This window comes from Enhydra lutris, unplaced genomic scaffold (assembly GCF_002288905.1).
Source record: "Enhydra lutris kenyoni isolate GAN:26980312 unplaced genomic scaffold, ASM228890v2 scaffoldscaffold38, whole genome shotgun sequence".
Taxonomy (NCBI): domain Eukaryota; kingdom Metazoa; phylum Chordata; class Mammalia; order Carnivora; family Mustelidae; genus Enhydra; species Enhydra lutris.
The window spans coordinates 4,997,248-5,014,365 of record NW_019154122.1 but is presented as its reverse complement, the minus strand read 5'-3'; the positions used below and the strand labels follow the sequence as shown (position 1 = coordinate 5,014,365).

The window sequence follows — 17,118 nt, the reverse complement described above, 5'->3', positions numbered from 1 at the left end:
TCCCAGATGTGGGAGAGGGCAGCCCCCAGATTCGTGACTCGGCCTTTGCCTCAGGAATAGAAGTTCCTCCAAAGTGAACCTGTTCCCTAAGTAATTCGGTACTTCTGTCCATCTTTCGAGCTTACTTGTAAAGGCGCTGGGTACCTGTCACTCACTTCAGGGCCACTATCTTAGGCCCGAGTCATTTCCCTGTTACCCCACCCACCCCGCGAGGCCCAGGCCCCTCTGGCAGGACCCACATCAGTTCCACCTTTGGATGGTTCTGCTCTGAGTCCAACCCCAGTGCGGCAGGCCTGGTGAGGCGGCCCCTGACAACCACGGCCAGCACCCTGTTGTGGGGAGTGGGCCAGAATCAGGTGGCTTCCCAGGCAACCCCCAAACCCAGACCGGTCCGCAGGATGAGCTGAATAGGACCCTGGTCACCCTGCACACCTGTGGCTCACTGCGGGCCCCTCCTGGTCAAATGCACAAAGGAAATGAGCCTGTGTGTGTGTGTGTGTGTGTGTGTGTGTGTGTGTGTGTAGGGGTGTGTGTCCCGGTGGTCCTGGGGGTGTGGGGGCGGGAATCACAACCCTGTGGATTTGATTGGAGACAAACCAGCCTTTCTAAGCAGCACAGAGTTTCTTTGCACTGTTGGCTCACATCCCTTCTAGACACAGGTGTCCGCGTGTGTGCGGGCGTGTGGGGGGCGCGGCTCTTCGTCCATCCTGCCTTTCCATGCCCTCCTAAGCTTCATTCCTAAGAATGGAATTCACAGAATTCAGTGGAAGACTCCCTCGCTGTCAGATGCTGTGAGACACAGGCTACGCTCTGCCGGCGGGCCCAGCCGCCAGGCCCGTCAGCTCCTCCGAGCGCTCTCCGTTTCTCTCCTGGAGAGGGTGGCTCACTCCCAGGTCTCTGCCCACACTGAGGACTCACTCCAGCCTCCCCAGTCACCTCTCCCTCATGTGCCCAGCCGCCTCAGTCGGGTACTGTCGGGAGACTCCCGGTCAGGGCCCCAAGGGCTGGCCTCTTTGGGAGAGGACCACATCCCTCATGAGCAAACCTTCCTGCCCCCTCAGCAAGTTCCCCTCCCAGGAGTAAAGTGAAGCCCAGAGACAAGCATCCGAAGTCACCCAGCCGGTGACTGGAAAGCCTGGAGCTCCGCCTGCCCCGCCTACAATCTCCACGGGCCACATGTCTCGTGAGAAGCCACCAGCGATCCCCAGTGTCAGGGCTCCCCCCTACCACAGGCGGTGACATGATGGAAGACTGGTCCGAGGGGCAGAGTCGGCGGGTGGAACTGGTGATCAGCAGGGCAGCAGAGGGGCAGGGCGGCCTGGTGAGGCCCAGGAGCCAGGGTGAGGTAGGGCCGGGGGCTCGCCTCCTAGCCCAGGCCCTGCAGCTCTGCCTCGGACTTGGCATGGCCAAGGGGCCGCAGTGTCCGGGGGGGTCTGCCCTCGGACCGGCAGTCCTGCTCTTCGTAGCTGGGGTTCAGGCGGCCCATGTCAAGGGAGCAGAAGAGGCTGCGCTCCGTCCCAGCGTGGTGCTCCAGCAGGGCCTCCAGGCTGGCAAACTCGGCTGGCAGGTGCTAGGGGGGCAAAAAGGCTGAAGCTCTGGCTTCCCTTCCCCCACAGCTCCGCTCTGGGCACCCCCCATCCCCTCACAAGGGATCCTGCCCCACTTCAGAAGGGAGGAAATTCGACCTCAGAGAGGTCACCATCTTGCCTACGGCAGAGCCAGACACTGTCTCCTCTCTTTCTGTCTCACCAGCCTGGACGGGACTGAGCCATTCATCTTGTAACAAGTGCGCACATCCAGCCCCTGGAAACCTGTGGTCAGGCCAAGACTCCAGACCTGGAAGCCCAGAGGCTGGGTGAGGTTAGGCCAGTGTCTGCCCTCTCTGAGTCAGTTTCCAGCTCTGCTAAAAGACGGGCTATGGCGTGGGAAAGCCACTTTTAAGAGCCGGGATTCCTATAGAAATGGGAAGCATGACCAGGGCCCAAGACTCTGAGGGCATCTGGGTGGCTCCCACGGTTAAGGGTCTGCCTCGGGCTCAGATCATGATCTCAGGGTCCTGGGATCAAGCCCAGGGTCCGCTCCCTGCTCAGTGGGGAGCCTCCTTCTTCCTCTCCCTCTGCTGATCCCCTTGCTTATGCTTGCTCTGTCTCTATCAAATAATTAAAATCTTCAAAAAAACAAAAAAGGCCCCTCTGGAGGCCCGAGGGTGGGGCCAGCTGGACCAATAACAAACTAGATGGAGAGTTAGTTAAATAAGGGGTGTGGCCAGAGAGAACCAATGGGGTACCATGATGAGGCACGTGGGCCCCCCCCCCCAAGCTCCGGTTATAAAGGGCGGGACTTGTGGGGGCGGGGCTTGTGGGGGCGGGGCCCCGGGCAGGGCCCAGTGGCAAGGGGGGAGCAGGCTGCTTGCTTGCTCACCTCCACGCAGTAGCGGCCCAAGTGGCTCCGGAAGACCTGGTGGGGGACCACACCACACTGTGTCCGCACCGACAGGCACCACTGGCCACTGGTGCCGGGCTCGGGCCACAGCAGGAAGGCTCCAAGCACGTCTCTCCGCAGCAGGGCGAGGGCGCTGGGCCTGGCAGGGCAGCAGGGAGAGGCTGAGGGCAGGACTCCTGCCTCACGTCACTCCCCGGGGTTGATGGCATCACCTGACCCCTCTGCCAAGGGAAGCTTCCTTCCTAAGAGGCGCTAAGGGGCCTTTGACTGCTGACCACTGCAAGACCCACCCTGGAGAGTTTTGAAGAGGTGGCGGTTAGGAAGCAGCTGCCCTGTGACAGGCGAGGTGCTGAGAGCTTTCCCTGAGTGACCCCATTTGATCCTCTCCACAGGCCTGCAATTATCCCCATTTCACATTTGAGAAAACAGGTCCAGTGGGGGAAGCCCCTGGCCCCAGGCCCACCAAGGCTAGGACGGCTCTGCCTCTGTCCAGGAAGGCGGCACACCTCAGGGCCCTGGGGCAGCCCAGAGCCCATTCCTCTGCCCACCCCAAGGGGCTGCGTGTGCACCAGCCAGGCCAGCCTCCCCCCCCACCCCGGTACCTGGAGATGCCAGCAAAGGCCCAGATGTTCTCCGTCAGGCTCCCCTCGCTCTCCACCAGACACGAGGGGCCACCAGGCCCCCGGGGCCACGCCTCCCATGCAGCAGGAACTGTGGAGACCACCCAGGGGTCAGAGAGAGGAAGAGGCCGCCCCACAGCTACCGACCCCATCCCCGCCATGCTCATCTCCTCACCAAGTCTCCTCCACGCAGAGATAGGTCCACCCACGGGCACAGCCCACACGTACCCACCCGCTCACCAGCTGGAGCACACCCACAGCTGTCCGATCACCTGTGCAAGCCCCCAGGTGTGCACACCTGGCTGCACACTCACGTGCACACAGGCAGATGCACACACAGGCCGAGCCCTCTGATTCACAAGGATGCACGCGGGCCTGCGCCCCCGCACCCACGCGGCAGGCGAGCCCTGGGGACTCACAGGCCTCCCGAGCGGACAGCTGCAGCTGGGTCTCGTAGGTGCAGCCGCGGTAGGCCCCAGAGCGGATCACCTTGCTGCGAATGGCCTTCTTGCGCACCAGCGTGGGCGAGCAGTAAGGATTCCCCAGGCGGGCATGGCGGGCCCCGCCTCGGCCTTCGGACTCCAGCAGCTCCTTCTAAGGCACCGAGAGGGGCCCACAGGGGCAGGCCGACTCAGGCCCCTGCCCAGTCAGGCAGAGCCCTTGCCGCTGCTATGCTGCGTTCCCCTCCCATGACCCCCAAGCCCTCGCCCAATTCCCTCATTCACTGCCCACCCCGCGGCTGGGGTGCTGCGTACCCCACTGCCCACGGGCCCCTCTGCTGGCAGCCGCCGGAAGGAGACCAGTGCGTGCACGTTCTGTGAGAGCTGACCACGGCTGAAGGGTTCCCGTACTAGGCCAAGGGGGGCCCCAGGGCTGGACAGCTGCTTTGGGGCTACGTCCCCTGCAGACCCCAGGCAGGGCTCAGGCTGTGCGCGCTGCTCAGGGTGCTGCAGGAGGTAAGCGAGCTGGAAGGAGCGGCAGAGCAGCAGGTGCAGGATCTGGACCTGGGGAGGAGGAAGAGGCTGGCTCAGGTGGGACGGGGTCCCTGGGGGACTCCTTAGACAGCAACCCACTCGCTATTAGCACGTGCAGCCCTCGGCTTGGGATCCTCTGCCCCATCCTTCCTGGGAAAACTCCCACTCATCCCTCAAAACTTCACCACCACGCAGTCCCCCCAGCAGCTTCCTTTGTTCATTGAACAGATCCTGAGCCCCGCTTTGTTCCAGACGTCACGCTTGGAGCTGGGAATACACAGGCTAAATGCACGCCCGCCCCTAGCTTGACTACCCCACCCCATGTCCATTTCCTTTTAGAGGATCGGCTACAAGCCCAGGCCCTCCAATCCCACAGCCTGGGCTCCAGTCCCAGCTCTGCCACTTAGGGGCTGCTGTGTGAATCTGGGCAGACAGACGGGGGACTCTCCATCCCCACTTTCCTGTGCTCCCTCAGTGAAGTAGAGCACAGAGAGCCGCCAGCATAAGCCTACCGCTCTGGGGCCAGTACGTTCTACCCCCCACATACATTACCCAGCCCCAAAATATTGGAGCTATGAGCTCCGGAAGGTCAAGGGCAGTGTCTCAGCCCCCTGTCCTTCCAGGAGCCCACACAAGAGCTTGAGATACAGGGCTGATGGCAAATGTTGCTCGCTGGCACCAAGCCCAGTCCCTGCTGGCCACACAGCTATCTGCCAAGCCTCTGTTCATGGTGGCCGTGCTGGCTTTGGCTTCTGGGATCTACCCATTCACCCACTAGCCCCACATGGCCACGCAGTTTCTACTGTCAAAGAATTCCATTGTCTGTGATTAGGAACAGACCAATGACAGTGTGGTTCATGTTCTGAGACCTCAGAAGGAAGAGTGGTCCGGAGGACTCAAGGTAGGCTTCAGAGACACATAGGCTGGCCTTGAAGGGCGAGCTGGAATTTGCCAGAAGGGGAAGGGAATTCCAGGCTAAGAGACAGCATGAGCAAAGGCCTGGCAGAGTGACCATCCAATTTCTAAGCGCATGGCCTGATCCCCATGTTCAGGCCCTGGGGAATACTGAGGCCACTAACCTGCTTTTGTGGGGCCCTCAGTGGGCAGAGACACAGAAGGAGCCAGTGCGGGAAGGAGTGGCTGCCTGGAGGGGCCTCCGGCCAGCTTAGCTGAGCCCCCCGAGGCCTAGGTGTCTGGAGCCCATGCTGACGCACGGCACATCCCCAAACCCAGCCTTGGTGGTGGCTCCCCTGCCCCAGGCCCCAGGTACCTCTCCAGGCTGGTTGCCCACGAAGAGGTGGCAGAAGAGCTTGTTGGCCGGGCTCTGGGGGTTTCGGGCCATGAAGGCGAACTGGCAGTCAGCAGGGCACCAGGTGGAGTAGAGGATGCGCCGCAGGGCGTGAGCCATCAGGAGCACCTGGGGAGGAGCGGGCGGGATGGGCTCCGTCAGCCCCACGTGGCCTCTAGCTGCTGGCCCAGGGGGTGCCCGCCCTGTGGGTCCCACACGCCTGCTGGCTGGCCTCCGGGACCTGGTCTCTGGCCTCAGAGCCCAGCTTAACCCACCCCCGACCCCCCAGCTCCTAGGGGAAGAACTCTTCCCTTCTCCCAGGCCTGCCCAAACCCTGTTTCAGATGGGAACACTCAGCCTTCACGTGTGCTCCCCACTGCCAACCTGCTGGCTGGGATTGCCCCCCCACCCGCCCCCAACCGCACTCCCCATGCTATGAATCCAAGTGGCAAAGCGCTCACTGCCTGCGGAGGCATGGAAAGAGGCAGTGGCCGGGGCCCTGGGGTGCACGTCTGGTGTCTGGAGTCGGAAACCGCCACTCTCTAGGTGACTTGATCAGGTAAGCACAGTCCTCTGAGCCAGCATGACACTTACTAAGTGGGGACGGTGCCCCCTCTGATGGGGTTGCAGGGGGGGGGGGGCCAGTGAGATCTCGTGCAAGTGCCCAGGACCTGACCGCAAAGCCTCCGTGACGCACAGCTCTGGGACACGGTTCGCACCCGTCTTAGGAGACCGGCCCCGGGGTTGTGGGGTACACAGTCCGACACAAGGTTAGTGTTCAACACACACTGGCTTGCCCCAGGACGAGAAGGACCCGCGATCAGGCAGGCGCTCCCGACGGGCCTCCGGCCTGAGTCTGGCCCCTGGCCAACCTTGGGCAGACCCACCCAGAGGCCCGCAGCCTGCAGAGAGGTGACGATCTTGACACTCAGGCCAGGAGGTAGCACCTGGAGCTTTTGGAGGGCGGGGCCGGGGGTGAGAAACCTTTGCCAGGGACGTTCAAAGGCCCAGAGCAGGCTGGGGAGGCAGGGACGCTGGAGGGGTGGTGCGGGCTGGGGGCTTTCTGAGGGAGGAGGACACCGGTCCCGTCCAGTCCTCGCTGGCACCCACACAGGCTCCTACCTCGCCCTCCCCGCTGTAGATCTTGAGGCCCTGAAGGCTGAATTTCAGGATGACAGCCCGGCGTCGGGGACAATCCTAGGTGGGAGAGAGTTGGTCGGGGCCGGGCGTTACCTTCCAGGCCCTGCCCTGCCTCAGGACCAGACCCACCAGGCTGCTCAGTCAACTCCTCCCCCGGTGCCAAGGGACTGGGCCCTGGAGAGTGGACTCCCCAGGAGCTGCGGAGGTGCGGATGGGGCCTGGCAGATCGCCCCCCAGCCAGGGTCTCAGCGGGCCATGTTATGACCATCCCCCCATCTCCACTGTGGCCTCCACCCATGGGAGGCAGGTCACGATTGCCCAAGGGAAGCGGTCCCGGGGTTTAAGGGACACGGCTTCAGGAGCCTGGGTGTGGTCGTCTCTGGGCCCACTTCTCAGAATGACTTTGGTCTTGCCCCTCCCTGGGCCTCCCCCGCCCCATCTCTATGATTGGGGGGTTGGGTGAGATGGCCGCAGGGGCCATTCCAGCCTGACCCTCCCAGGCTGTGATCCCTGCTAGGGACAGGGACAGGCACATGCCCATCCTGGCTCCCTACCTTCAGTGCCCACAGCTGTTGCTGCACAAGCCACACGCTCTCCTGGGTGTCCAGGTCGTCCACGGGGAAGGAGCCCACGTACTGCTTGGGGGCATGGTGAGGACGGGAAGGAGGCCAAGCAGTCAGGACCATGGCCCCTGATCCCATCCTCCAGACTCTTCCCCCCCGCCCCTCCACCAAACACACTTTGCTCTGCCGGGTAAGCTGGGCACAGGGACAGAGCACTGGACTCGGAGTCTAGCAGGCCCTGCTGCCTTCCCAGCAGGTGGCCTTGGTCATGCCTCTCTGCCCCTCTGAGGCCCCATCTCCTCATCTGTGCCCACATGCATTCTAGAGTCCGGGTCCACGGGGCAAGACAGGCATAGCTCCTCCCCACGCCCCAGGACCTGCACTCAGCTCTGGCCCACGAAAGCGCACCCCGTGGGGGCAGCCGCACCCACCTGGGCGAACTTGGTGATGCACCTGGGCCGGTGAGGGGCAGGGCCGCAATCAGAGGCCCTCCGGCCCCCTGCCCCGGCCCTCTGCATGGCCCCCAGGGTCCCCAGCTTCCAGCTCCACGGGAGAAAATGCTGCAAAGGGCAGGGGAGAAAGGATGACTCCCAGGAACTCCCACTCAGAGGCCAGGGAGCTCCCCGACCCTGCAAATCTTTCCTGGGCCCTTGCCGCGTGCCAGACAATGTCCAGGGCACTGGGAACACAGGGAATACACAGCCCAGAATAAAATGACAGACTCCCTCCTGCCCTCGGGGAGCCAACAGGCTTGTGTGGAAGATAGACACTGAACGGATCCATCAGTAAGATATGGAACATGCTAGATGGTGATAGAGGAGAGAGGAGGCGGGGAAATGCAGGCTGGGGAAGGCCTCGAGGAGGTGAGAGCTCTGGGGGAGGAGCTTAAGGTAGGCGTGGGGCAGGCCACCTCTGTGCTCTGGCCTCAGCCTGCCCCCTGGGTGGAAGTAGGGGTGCAGGCCATGGAACCAGCCTGTATAAAGTGCCAGGGAAGGGGGAACGCCTGGGAAAGTAGCACCCGAGAGGAGGAACGTGACAGCAGCCACTCTGCAGAGGCACAGGGAAGAAAGCAGCTGACCCCTTGGCTAGACCTTACCAGAAGAGTGGGCCAGAGCCAGACTGGGATCGGCCTTTAATGTTACTCCCAAGGCAACTGAAGCTGTGCCCTGTGGGCAGTGGGGATCCATAGAAGGCTCTAGGCCAGGAGCTCTGTGACCTATGGGAATGGCCCATGAGCTCCTGAGGCTAGTGACATGCTACACAGGCCCTGCCTCATTCGGCCAGCCTGACTGAAGGAGCCCTGTCCCCCAACCCAGCCCAGGTTTTGGTCTTTCGTGGGGCCCCTTTCCCAAATCCACTAGTGGAGGAGAGAAGGAAACCTCCCTTACTAGACCACCCTCAAGGACAGGGAGAGCGCTCACTCCCCATTTAGAGCTCATGACCGCAGCTGGTGCACAGTGAACACGGAATCAAGGCATCTTGAGAAAGAATGGCTGATGGCCTCTGTCTGGGTCCCCCATGACTCAGTTCCCTCAGTCCTTCCTGGGGCCAACTCAGACCCCACCTCCATCTCCCATCCTGCCTGGCTACTCACCAGACTACTTCCAATCACTGCACTTAGGATCAGAGAAATCTGGGTCCAAATGCTGTGTGACTTTGGGCAAACAGCCCTACCTCTCTGAGCCTTCATGTCTGCATCCCCCAAACCTGGGATCATGTCAGGACTCTAGAACTGAATGGAGGAGCAGGCACCCAGCATGATCCCAGCTGGGCCTGGAGGAACGCTTAACAGGTACACGGAGGGTGGGGGGACCCCAAAGCCTGCTGTTCAGGAGGGAGCTTGGGAGGACAGTGAGGTCGGACCACTTTCAGGGCCCTCCTTGCATGGAAAGACAGGAAGGAAGACCTCCCAGTCAAGGAGAGTGAGGCAGAGGGAGAGGCCTGCCTGGGAGCCAGGATTCCTCCAGGAGAGAGCAGGTATTAGGGCGCTGGGCAGGAAATGGGTGTGTCCCGGGTGTGCTCAACCCACCTTCCTACAAACGCTCTCAGTGCCAAGAGCCCAGGAACCTCTCTCTGTCTGCCCAGACCTTCAGCCCCAGGCTCAGCCCGGGTGGGGGCGGCAGCAGCCACCCACGACATTCTGGGAGCAACCCCTTACTTCACTTTCCATGAGCGGCCGCGCCAGAAGAGCCAGAAATAAAGGCTGCACGGTCCCGTGGACGCTGTCCTGGTTCCTCCTCCCTGTACCCTCTCCCTTCCTGCTTTTCCGGATTCGCACCCTCCACTGTTTGATCCTGATCATTTTTTTTTTAAAGATTTTATTTATTTATTTGACAGATAGAGATCACAGGTAGGCAGAGAGGCAGGCAGAGAGAGAGAGAGGAGGAACTAGGCTCCCCGCCGAGCAGAGAGCCCGATGCGGGGCTCAATCCCAGGACCCTGGGATCATGACCTGAGCCGAAGACAGAGGCTTCAACCCACTGAGCCACCCAGGCGCCCCAATCCTGATCATTTTTTCACATTACGTCCATCACCTATTGTCCATTTTATGGTTTTTTCAATTTATCTTTAGTTTTTTGGTCCATTTGATGTTTAAATACAACCAAGTTAGATGTGTAACAGGCACAAAGGCTGTGTGGCCGCTGTTCCAAGCGTGGAGACGGCGCTTCCAGCGAACTCCCCTTTTGTCTTCATTATCACAGTGTGGGCTGGGGTGCTCTGGACCCACAGGTGGAGGCAAAAACCAAACCACAAGTGGGGCAGAAGGGAGAGAGGGAGAGAGGAGAGTTTGAAAGGCAGTCAGCAGACGTGGGAACAGAGAAGCAAAGACAAAATAATAGATAAAGGAGGGATGGGGGAGGGAGAGATGAGCACATTTCCCGTCCTGCCTGTGCTGACACAGCCCCTCAGACACTAAGGGTGTAAGACAGCAAAGAGCCACATGGGCCCTCAGGCACACTCACGTTCACACTCACACATGCCGAGACAGCTGTGTCTAGGGCTGCGAACCGCCTCCTCCTTCCAGATACAGAAAGGCAGCTTTCCTGGGGACACTCCACGGTCCAGATAGTGGGGGTGGGGAGCACCCCCCTACCTTCACCTGATCCTTCCCCCAGGAAACTGGAAGTTTCTCTCTTCCTCTCTCCCTCCCAGTGCATGTCACCCCCAGGCCTGAATTTGAGGGTACCCAAACGAGGGAGGGTACCAGGCTCACCCTAACCCCAGAAACAGACCTGCTTACTCATTCTGAGCACAAACACACACTTATCTCTTTGGAGCACACTTGTTTTTGCAAGGTTTTACATTTTACAGGAACCTGGCTGGGCCAACACCATTCTAGGAGGACACCTTTGGAATGAGCCCAGGGCTCTTCTTTTGCTCCTCTGAGAATCTCCAGGCGGTCCTGCTTAGAGACAGGGTACTGGACGGGTTGACTTACCTCCAGGGTCAAGGACAGAAGCCCTCTACGGCACTGTACCATGGCTGAGATGAGTCATGGGGTTGGGGGCCGCTTTATAGTATCCTGGGAGACCACTCAGCCTGAACTCTGGGCTTAGGAAAGGGGAGCTCAGAGGGGTGAAGCCACTTGCCCAAGGTCACACAGCGTAAGGGAGAGCTGGGAAGCAAACATGGGTCTCTGGGAGCTTTTCCCCTAAGCCATGGCAGTGTCCTTCTGCTTAGACTCCTCTCCCAAGTAAGCAGGGCGTCCATCATGGAGCCTGGCGAGTCCCAGACTATCCAGCTGCCCCCAACACCTCAGGGGCTGGGGGCTGATCTTATCAGCAAAACAGCTGCTTTCTCAGTCTGACTGCCTCCTGCCCAGATGGTCTGGGGCTGCCAGAGCCTCTCTGGCAGCTGCCTCACCTCCACCACTTTGGCGATGCCTCACAGAAGAGCCTCCCCCCACCCACCCACCCGCCTCCTGACACACTCCTTCTGCCCTAGGCCACCCAAGCAGCCGGAGCTCAAGATCAGCATCGTGGATTGTGAGGTCCGCAAGTCCTCTCAGCCTCCATTTATCTCCTCACCCGTAAAGTGGGGATAGTAATAGCACCTGCCTTCTGGGGCTGTACATTTATCTGCTCCTTCTGACAATATCGCAAGTGCCAACTACGTGCCCGGTGAACGAAACAGAGTCCCAGCCGTTTGGGAGCGCCCAAGCAGGGCTGGGGGAACGATACTGGAAATCAACATTTCCGCGGGGCTTAAGTGATTTGGAGAAAAATACAGTAGGGTGAGGAGGATATATGATGGGGGGGTGCTATTAATACAGGGTGGTCGAGGATGGCCTCTCCGAGCAGACTACTTGGAGCGGAAAGTGCTGTTTTCAGGATTAAGTGGGGCGCTCCCCCGCGTGGGTCATTTGTCCTGCTATTATCGTCGCGCCTGTGGAGTGCGGCCAGGGCTTTGGGCTGACAGTCCCCAGCCCGGGGCAGAGAAACTCCCCGGACCGCCCGAGGGGCGAGCGAGGCAGGACGCTGGCGGAGGGACAGGGAAGGTGACCGCGGAGGTGATGGACGGCGACCGTGGCGGTGGCGGTGATGGAGGGAAGCGGACGAGATGCTCCTCCCCATCCGAGACCTCCTCCCACCTCCGCGCCGGGGGTACCGAGGCCCGCTCCCGGCGATCAGCCAGCCCCGACCCCGCTGCCCCGCGCTCACTCACCGCGGCCGCCGCGTCTCGAGTCCCGCCGCTGCAGCTCCGCGAAGCAACCCCGGCGCGCCCTGCGCGTCTCCGCCCCCGGCCCCCCGGCGCCCCCAGCCCGCGCGCCCCCCACGTGGCCGCGGCAACCAGCAGCCCGTATCACCTGGCGGCGGCGCTCAGCCCTGGCCGGCCAATCGGCGCCCGCGGAGCCGCTCCGGTTAGGCGCGCCGCCCAATCAGCGGCCGCGAGGGGACCTGGCACCGCCCCCGCCTGCTCTCGCCCCGGCGCTCCGCCTTAAAGGGCCTGAGGGGTCCTTCCCGCCCTGCGCCGTTCCCTCTTCTCGGGCTGAGGAGTCCGAGTGCCCAGGGCCTGGCTGGCGGTTCCCTCTTTGAGGAGACCTTCTCCTCCTGCTCCCTGGGGAGCTCCTCCTCCTCCAAACCGCGGCTCCCGCAGCTCCTCCTCCGGGAAGCCTTCCTAGACCACCAGTGACTCCTCCACCCCCTGCAGAGCCCTCGCGACTCTCGCTGGTCACGCCATTCCTCTTACTAGCGTGCAATCGGCACTGATCAGGAGGGGCCTCCATCCACAGGGCGCAGGACAGAGCCTGGTTGGTTCAGTGGTTGTCGTCTCGACGATCGAGTGACTGCGCGCAGGACCCGGCCTCCGGCGTCCGGGACACCCGGACCAGTCTCACCTTTCCTCCCCTCAGCCTCGGATGGCAGTGGGTATCCGCCTCCTTTTTCTCATCCTCTCCGCCCGGTCGGTTTCCTAGGACGATCCGAGTCCGCCCAGCTCGGCGTGAACGTTGGCTCCCCGCACTGGGGCCGCGACCCTAACGTTTGGGTCGCACGGAAATCCACTTAGATGGGGGAAACCTGGTGGGCACACCCAGCCCGAGTTTCAGCTTCACCTTTGAACTGGAAAGCACTCTTGTCCCCATCAGGCCAGGGACCTTTTAGGTGGCAAAAAATACATTGCAAACCCGATATAGCCCAGCCTTTGGTTCATGGGAAGCGTGAGTTCTGCGGAGGAAACGCGGGACATTGTGCACGTGCCACTCCTCGGAGAAAAAGCCGGGGCTCAAGTCCAATGGGAAGGGCACGCTGATAGAAGTGGGCAAGGCAGAGGGACAAGGTCTGGAGCTGAGGACCTCAGGCGGGTTCCAGGAGGAGGCTGGTTTCAGCCACGCCTGTCGGTGTCCGCCAGAACATCCGCAGGCCCTTCCAGAGGCAGCACTGGGCTGTAACGGCTAGAGAGGCTTGGTCCCGAATTTGGGCACATTGTCTTACGAGATGTGGGACCTTGGGCAAACACCTTAATCCCTTTAATCCTGAGTGCCTCGTCCGTAAGTGTTACTAACACGTGACTCATAGCAACGTCAGGATCCAATGAGTTATGTGAGCAAAGTGCTTGGCACAGTGCCTGACACACAGTAAGCGAGACACTCGATAATACTAGTTGGTGTTAAACTTTGCTTCTGTCCTTGAGTCTCTTTTACATATGACCGAATGGCAGGTGTTTAATGAATTCCACCTATCAAGTGCTCTAGGAAACCCTTCATGAAGCTGTGTGAGGGCCTTGGCCTTGAGTATGGTGATGAGAAAGAACTAGTTGGTTTACAACTTGCTCCTGCTTTTTTGAAAATCTCAATTTATGGAATGCAGGATACACAAAAGATAAAGGGTTAATTCTTACTAGCTTTTTTTAAAAAAGAAAAAAGCGTGTGAATTTTGTTTTGTTTTGTTTTGAAAAGATTATTTATTTGAGGGGCACATGGGTGACTCAGTCGGTTAAGACTCTGTCTTCAGCTCAGGTCATGATCCCAGGGTCCTGGGACTGAGCCTTACGTCGGGCTCACTGATCAGCAGGCAGCCTGCTTCTCCCTCTCCCTCTGCCTCTACGCCCCCACTGTGTTCTCTCTCTCAAATAAATAAATAAATTCTTTAAAATTTTTTTAAAATAAAGATTATTTATTTGAGAGAGCTGGGGTTGGTGGAGGGGTAGAGGGAGAGTCTCAAGCAGACTCTGTGGAGTATGGTGCTTGGACTGTGAATTTTTTTTATTTTTTTCGGCATGTGAATTTTTTAAAAATTTATTTGACAGAGTGAGAGAGATCATAAGTAGGCAGAGAGGCAGGCAGAGAGAGGGGGAAGCAGGCTCCCTGCCGAGCAGAGAGCCTGATGCAGGGCTCCATCCCAGAACACTGGGACCACGACCTAAGCCGAAAGCAGAGACTTTAACCCACTGAACCACCCAGGCGCCCCTAGTTTGTGAATTTTAAATAAAGGACTTGCCAATTACTAAATTTGCAGTCCCACTTTGACTATTCAGAGAAAGCAATACAAGTCACAGTTGTATTAACTCCAGCTCTAACAAGTTTCTGATGCATGCAATTAATTCTGATCATACACTTAAAATCATCCCTTAAAAACAGGGATGAGGAATGCCTAGGTGGCTTTGTTGGTTAAGAGCCTGCCTTCAGGTCAGGTCGTGATCCCAGGGTCCTGGGGTAGAGTCCTGCATCAGGCTCCTTGCTCAGCAGAGAGCCTGCTCCTCCCTCTGAATGCAGCGCCCCCTGCCTGTGCTCCCTCTCTCTCCTTGACAAATAAATACAATATTTTAAAAATAAATAAATAAACGAGGGACTGGAATTTGCTTCAGGACAAAATGAAAAAAGACCAAGGAATTAAAATCAGATGGTGAAACAGGCAAATCAGAGAGAGAATTCTGCTTTCTAAACGCTTCTCAGGATAAGGGGACAGGTCAAGATCTCAGCGGCAGGCACTGCGCTAGGTCCCAGAGATCCTGAGATTTTAAACAAAACATCACAGAGCTGGAAAGATAATGTACAAAATATATGTTACATTGGCTCCCGACCACTCAGGATCCCCTTTTCATTGATCTTCATCCCTACCCAGGGATACAATGTTTCAAAACCATTAAATACATTTATACATTTGAAGTTCATTCCTTCATTTTTATTTATATATCAAAGTGATGTAAGTGCTTATCTGAGCGATTCCCCCAGGTTACCAAATGCAGTTGATCTAATTCCAGTAGAAGCACAGACTCTCCAAGCTTCTACTGTGCACACAGCCTTACTAAAGGTGCGTTAGATGTAAAAGCTGATGTTTGCATCAAAGGAGACAGACGCCGGCGGGTGTCAGCCACCTCCGCGTCAAGCCAACCCAGTTCCGCTCGGGATGGCCGCATCAGCCGGTCATTGCTGCATCCTTATCCGCCCCGTCTCTAATCCTACATTCTTGACAACACAGCTCCCCGGAGCTATCAGGGTGGGACTTCAACCATTGGATTCATGACTCACTCTTGCAGGAAGCCCAAAGGAATGATCTATATTCAGCAGAGAAAGAAATGACAAAAAAGGCAAGCTGGGGCGCTGGATTCATGAGCCCTGAATGTGCTGGGGCGCGTGGCCAGGCCGTGGTGATTTCCTGATGAATCAGTAACATTGACTGAACTTGCTTGCTCTCACAATCTCCCCTTTTCTCTAAAATCCCAGAATTTCATACTGGAGCTGTCAGCTGATGAATGTGAGTGGGAAGTAACACCACCTCATTTCGAATCTGATCGCCGAGGTGGTGAGCCTGCCACAAGCCTGGGCGCAGCAGCTCCTGCACATCTGGCTTTCACAGGGCAAGCTGCCATGCGTCTGCTCTGTAACACTTCCCCATGTTGATAGTTACTTTCAACCCTGAGCACCATTAATTCCATTCTCTAAGGTGACTGTCCCTGCAACTTACCCCCAATAGTGCACCCTCCCAAAGTAAGTGACCTAGGACACAAATTCAACAACAGAAAATCAACCAACCCAGAGAGGTGTTATGGGTTGAACTGTATCCCTTCTTTTAAGCCCCCAGTATTCAAGTCCTAACCCCTAGTGCCTCAGAATGTGACTCTGACTCAAAGAAGGTCTGTGAAGAGGTAAATTAAAATGAGGTCACTCTTCCAGTATCACGGTGGGGGGTCCCGATAAGAAGAGGAAATTCAGACACAGACACACACACAGGGGAGACAAGGTGAAGACACAGGAAGAGAGCCATGCATAAGCGGAGAAGAAGGACTGGGACAGATCTTCCCTTGGCTCTCAGAACTAGCCCTGTTGACACCTTCAACTTGGACTTCTAGATGACAGAACTGTGGGATGAGCTGCTGGTAAACAACCCGATCTTTGCTACTTCGTGACAGCAGCCCAAGGCAACTTAAGACCGTGATTAATATAAGATCCCTTTTCACCCATTCAAAACGTGGAGGACAACCCTATGGGGCCAGATCCCTCTTCCCATGTATTCTGGGTTGGCAAAGTGTGGAGGTTACGGGATCAGAGAAACGTGATCACTTTTCCAATTGGGAAAAGTTCCAATTGGGAACCAGAAGGTTAAGTGCCTTGGCTGAGTTCCAAATGGGACACAGACGGTAGGCACCTGTCAGGGGGTCACGGTTCGGGGAGTGCTTCTGCTTCTGGGGGAGAGGGAAAGGGCACTGCCCCGAGGGTCATCTGGGAGACCCCAAAGCTGCTGCTACTGCAGCTGCCATTTTATTTCTAGGAATCTTGTTTTATCTTATTAATTACTGCAGACTTCGCACTTCCTTCTCTGTGTTTCAGTGTTACCGTTGATACGATGGCATCCCTCCTAATACTATGGAATAAAACGGGTGCCTAGATCTAGGCACTCTATCTTGCTACCTGCACCCTACTTGAGCAGGGGAACAAGGAATGGCTCCCAGTACTTTCCCACCTGAAAAATACAGGCCTGAAGAGGACCCTTCTCCAGAAACACTTGTTAGGACTTTGTTGCCAGAGACAGATCAAATAGAGGAGACCTGGATATGTTTTGGAAAGGTGAAGAAAGGCAGTTAATAGTAAATAGTCCCTAAAGTAATGACTGTGTTGAAAAACGTAAGCTGGTAATAGTATTCAATGGAGCTTAAAAAAAAATATTGGCATCTCCAGAAGGCTCAGTTGGAAAAGCATGTGACTCTTGACTCTTGGATGTCAGTTCGAGCCCTGTGTTGGGTGTAGAGATTACTTAAATAAAACTTTAAAAAAAATTGCACATGGAGCAGGCAGTTTTCTTTGAGCCTCTCTTCACCCACAGCCAGTTAAGGCCCTAGCTTTGACCCAGCTGGCAGCTGATGGCTGCCTAGGCCTCTGGTCACCCCAGCTCAGAGGGGACTTCTAGCTCTCAACCACCTGGCTGCCCTTCTCTCCTGCTCCCTGGCATTTGCAACTCAAAGTTATAACCGTTTCCTCTTTTCTTACTCATCTTCTAACAAGCTCTTAGCAGTTTAAAAACCTAATTTCAAGATCTGATAACTGTTGCCCATTGATCTTATAGCCCGATCCTGTTGTAAGCTGTGACCCGAAAAGTTTTGCTCCCTGAGCTATCAGGGTCTAAAACTGCTAGGGAGGGTGTGGAGGAGAGGTA

General features: G+C 57.7%; 1 protein-coding gene across 2 annotated transcripts; it reads right to left on the bottom strand.

Moving 5' to 3' along the window:
• Positions 1 to 891: 891 nt before the first annotated feature.
• Positions 892 to 11,069, bottom strand: LOC111154838 (SH2 domain containing 5). Of its 2 annotated transcripts, XM_022514766.1 has the most exons (10): positions 11,056 to 11,069; positions 7,459 to 7,587; positions 7,019 to 7,099; positions 6,447 to 6,521; positions 5,307 to 5,453; positions 3,818 to 4,066; positions 3,482 to 3,656; positions 3,045 to 3,153; positions 2,422 to 2,581; positions 892 to 1,570 (listed from the first exon to the last, which is right to left on the bottom strand). In XM_022514766.1, the coding sequence occupies exons 2-10, from the start codon at positions 7,543 to 7,545 to the stop codon at positions 1,367 to 1,369; spliced, it is 1,287 nt and encodes a 428-aa protein (XP_022370474.1). In that variant the 5' UTR covers positions 7,546 to 7,587; positions 11,056 to 11,069; the 3' UTR covers positions 892 to 1,366. The 2 variants fall into 2 exon arrangements, with proteins under 2 accessions (XP_022370474.1, XP_022370475.1); XM_022514767.1 differs by lacking the exon at positions 11,056 to 11,069 and having other exon boundaries at positions 7,019 to 7,102; positions 7,459 to 7,560.
• Positions 11,070 to 17,118: the final 6,049 nt, after the last annotated feature.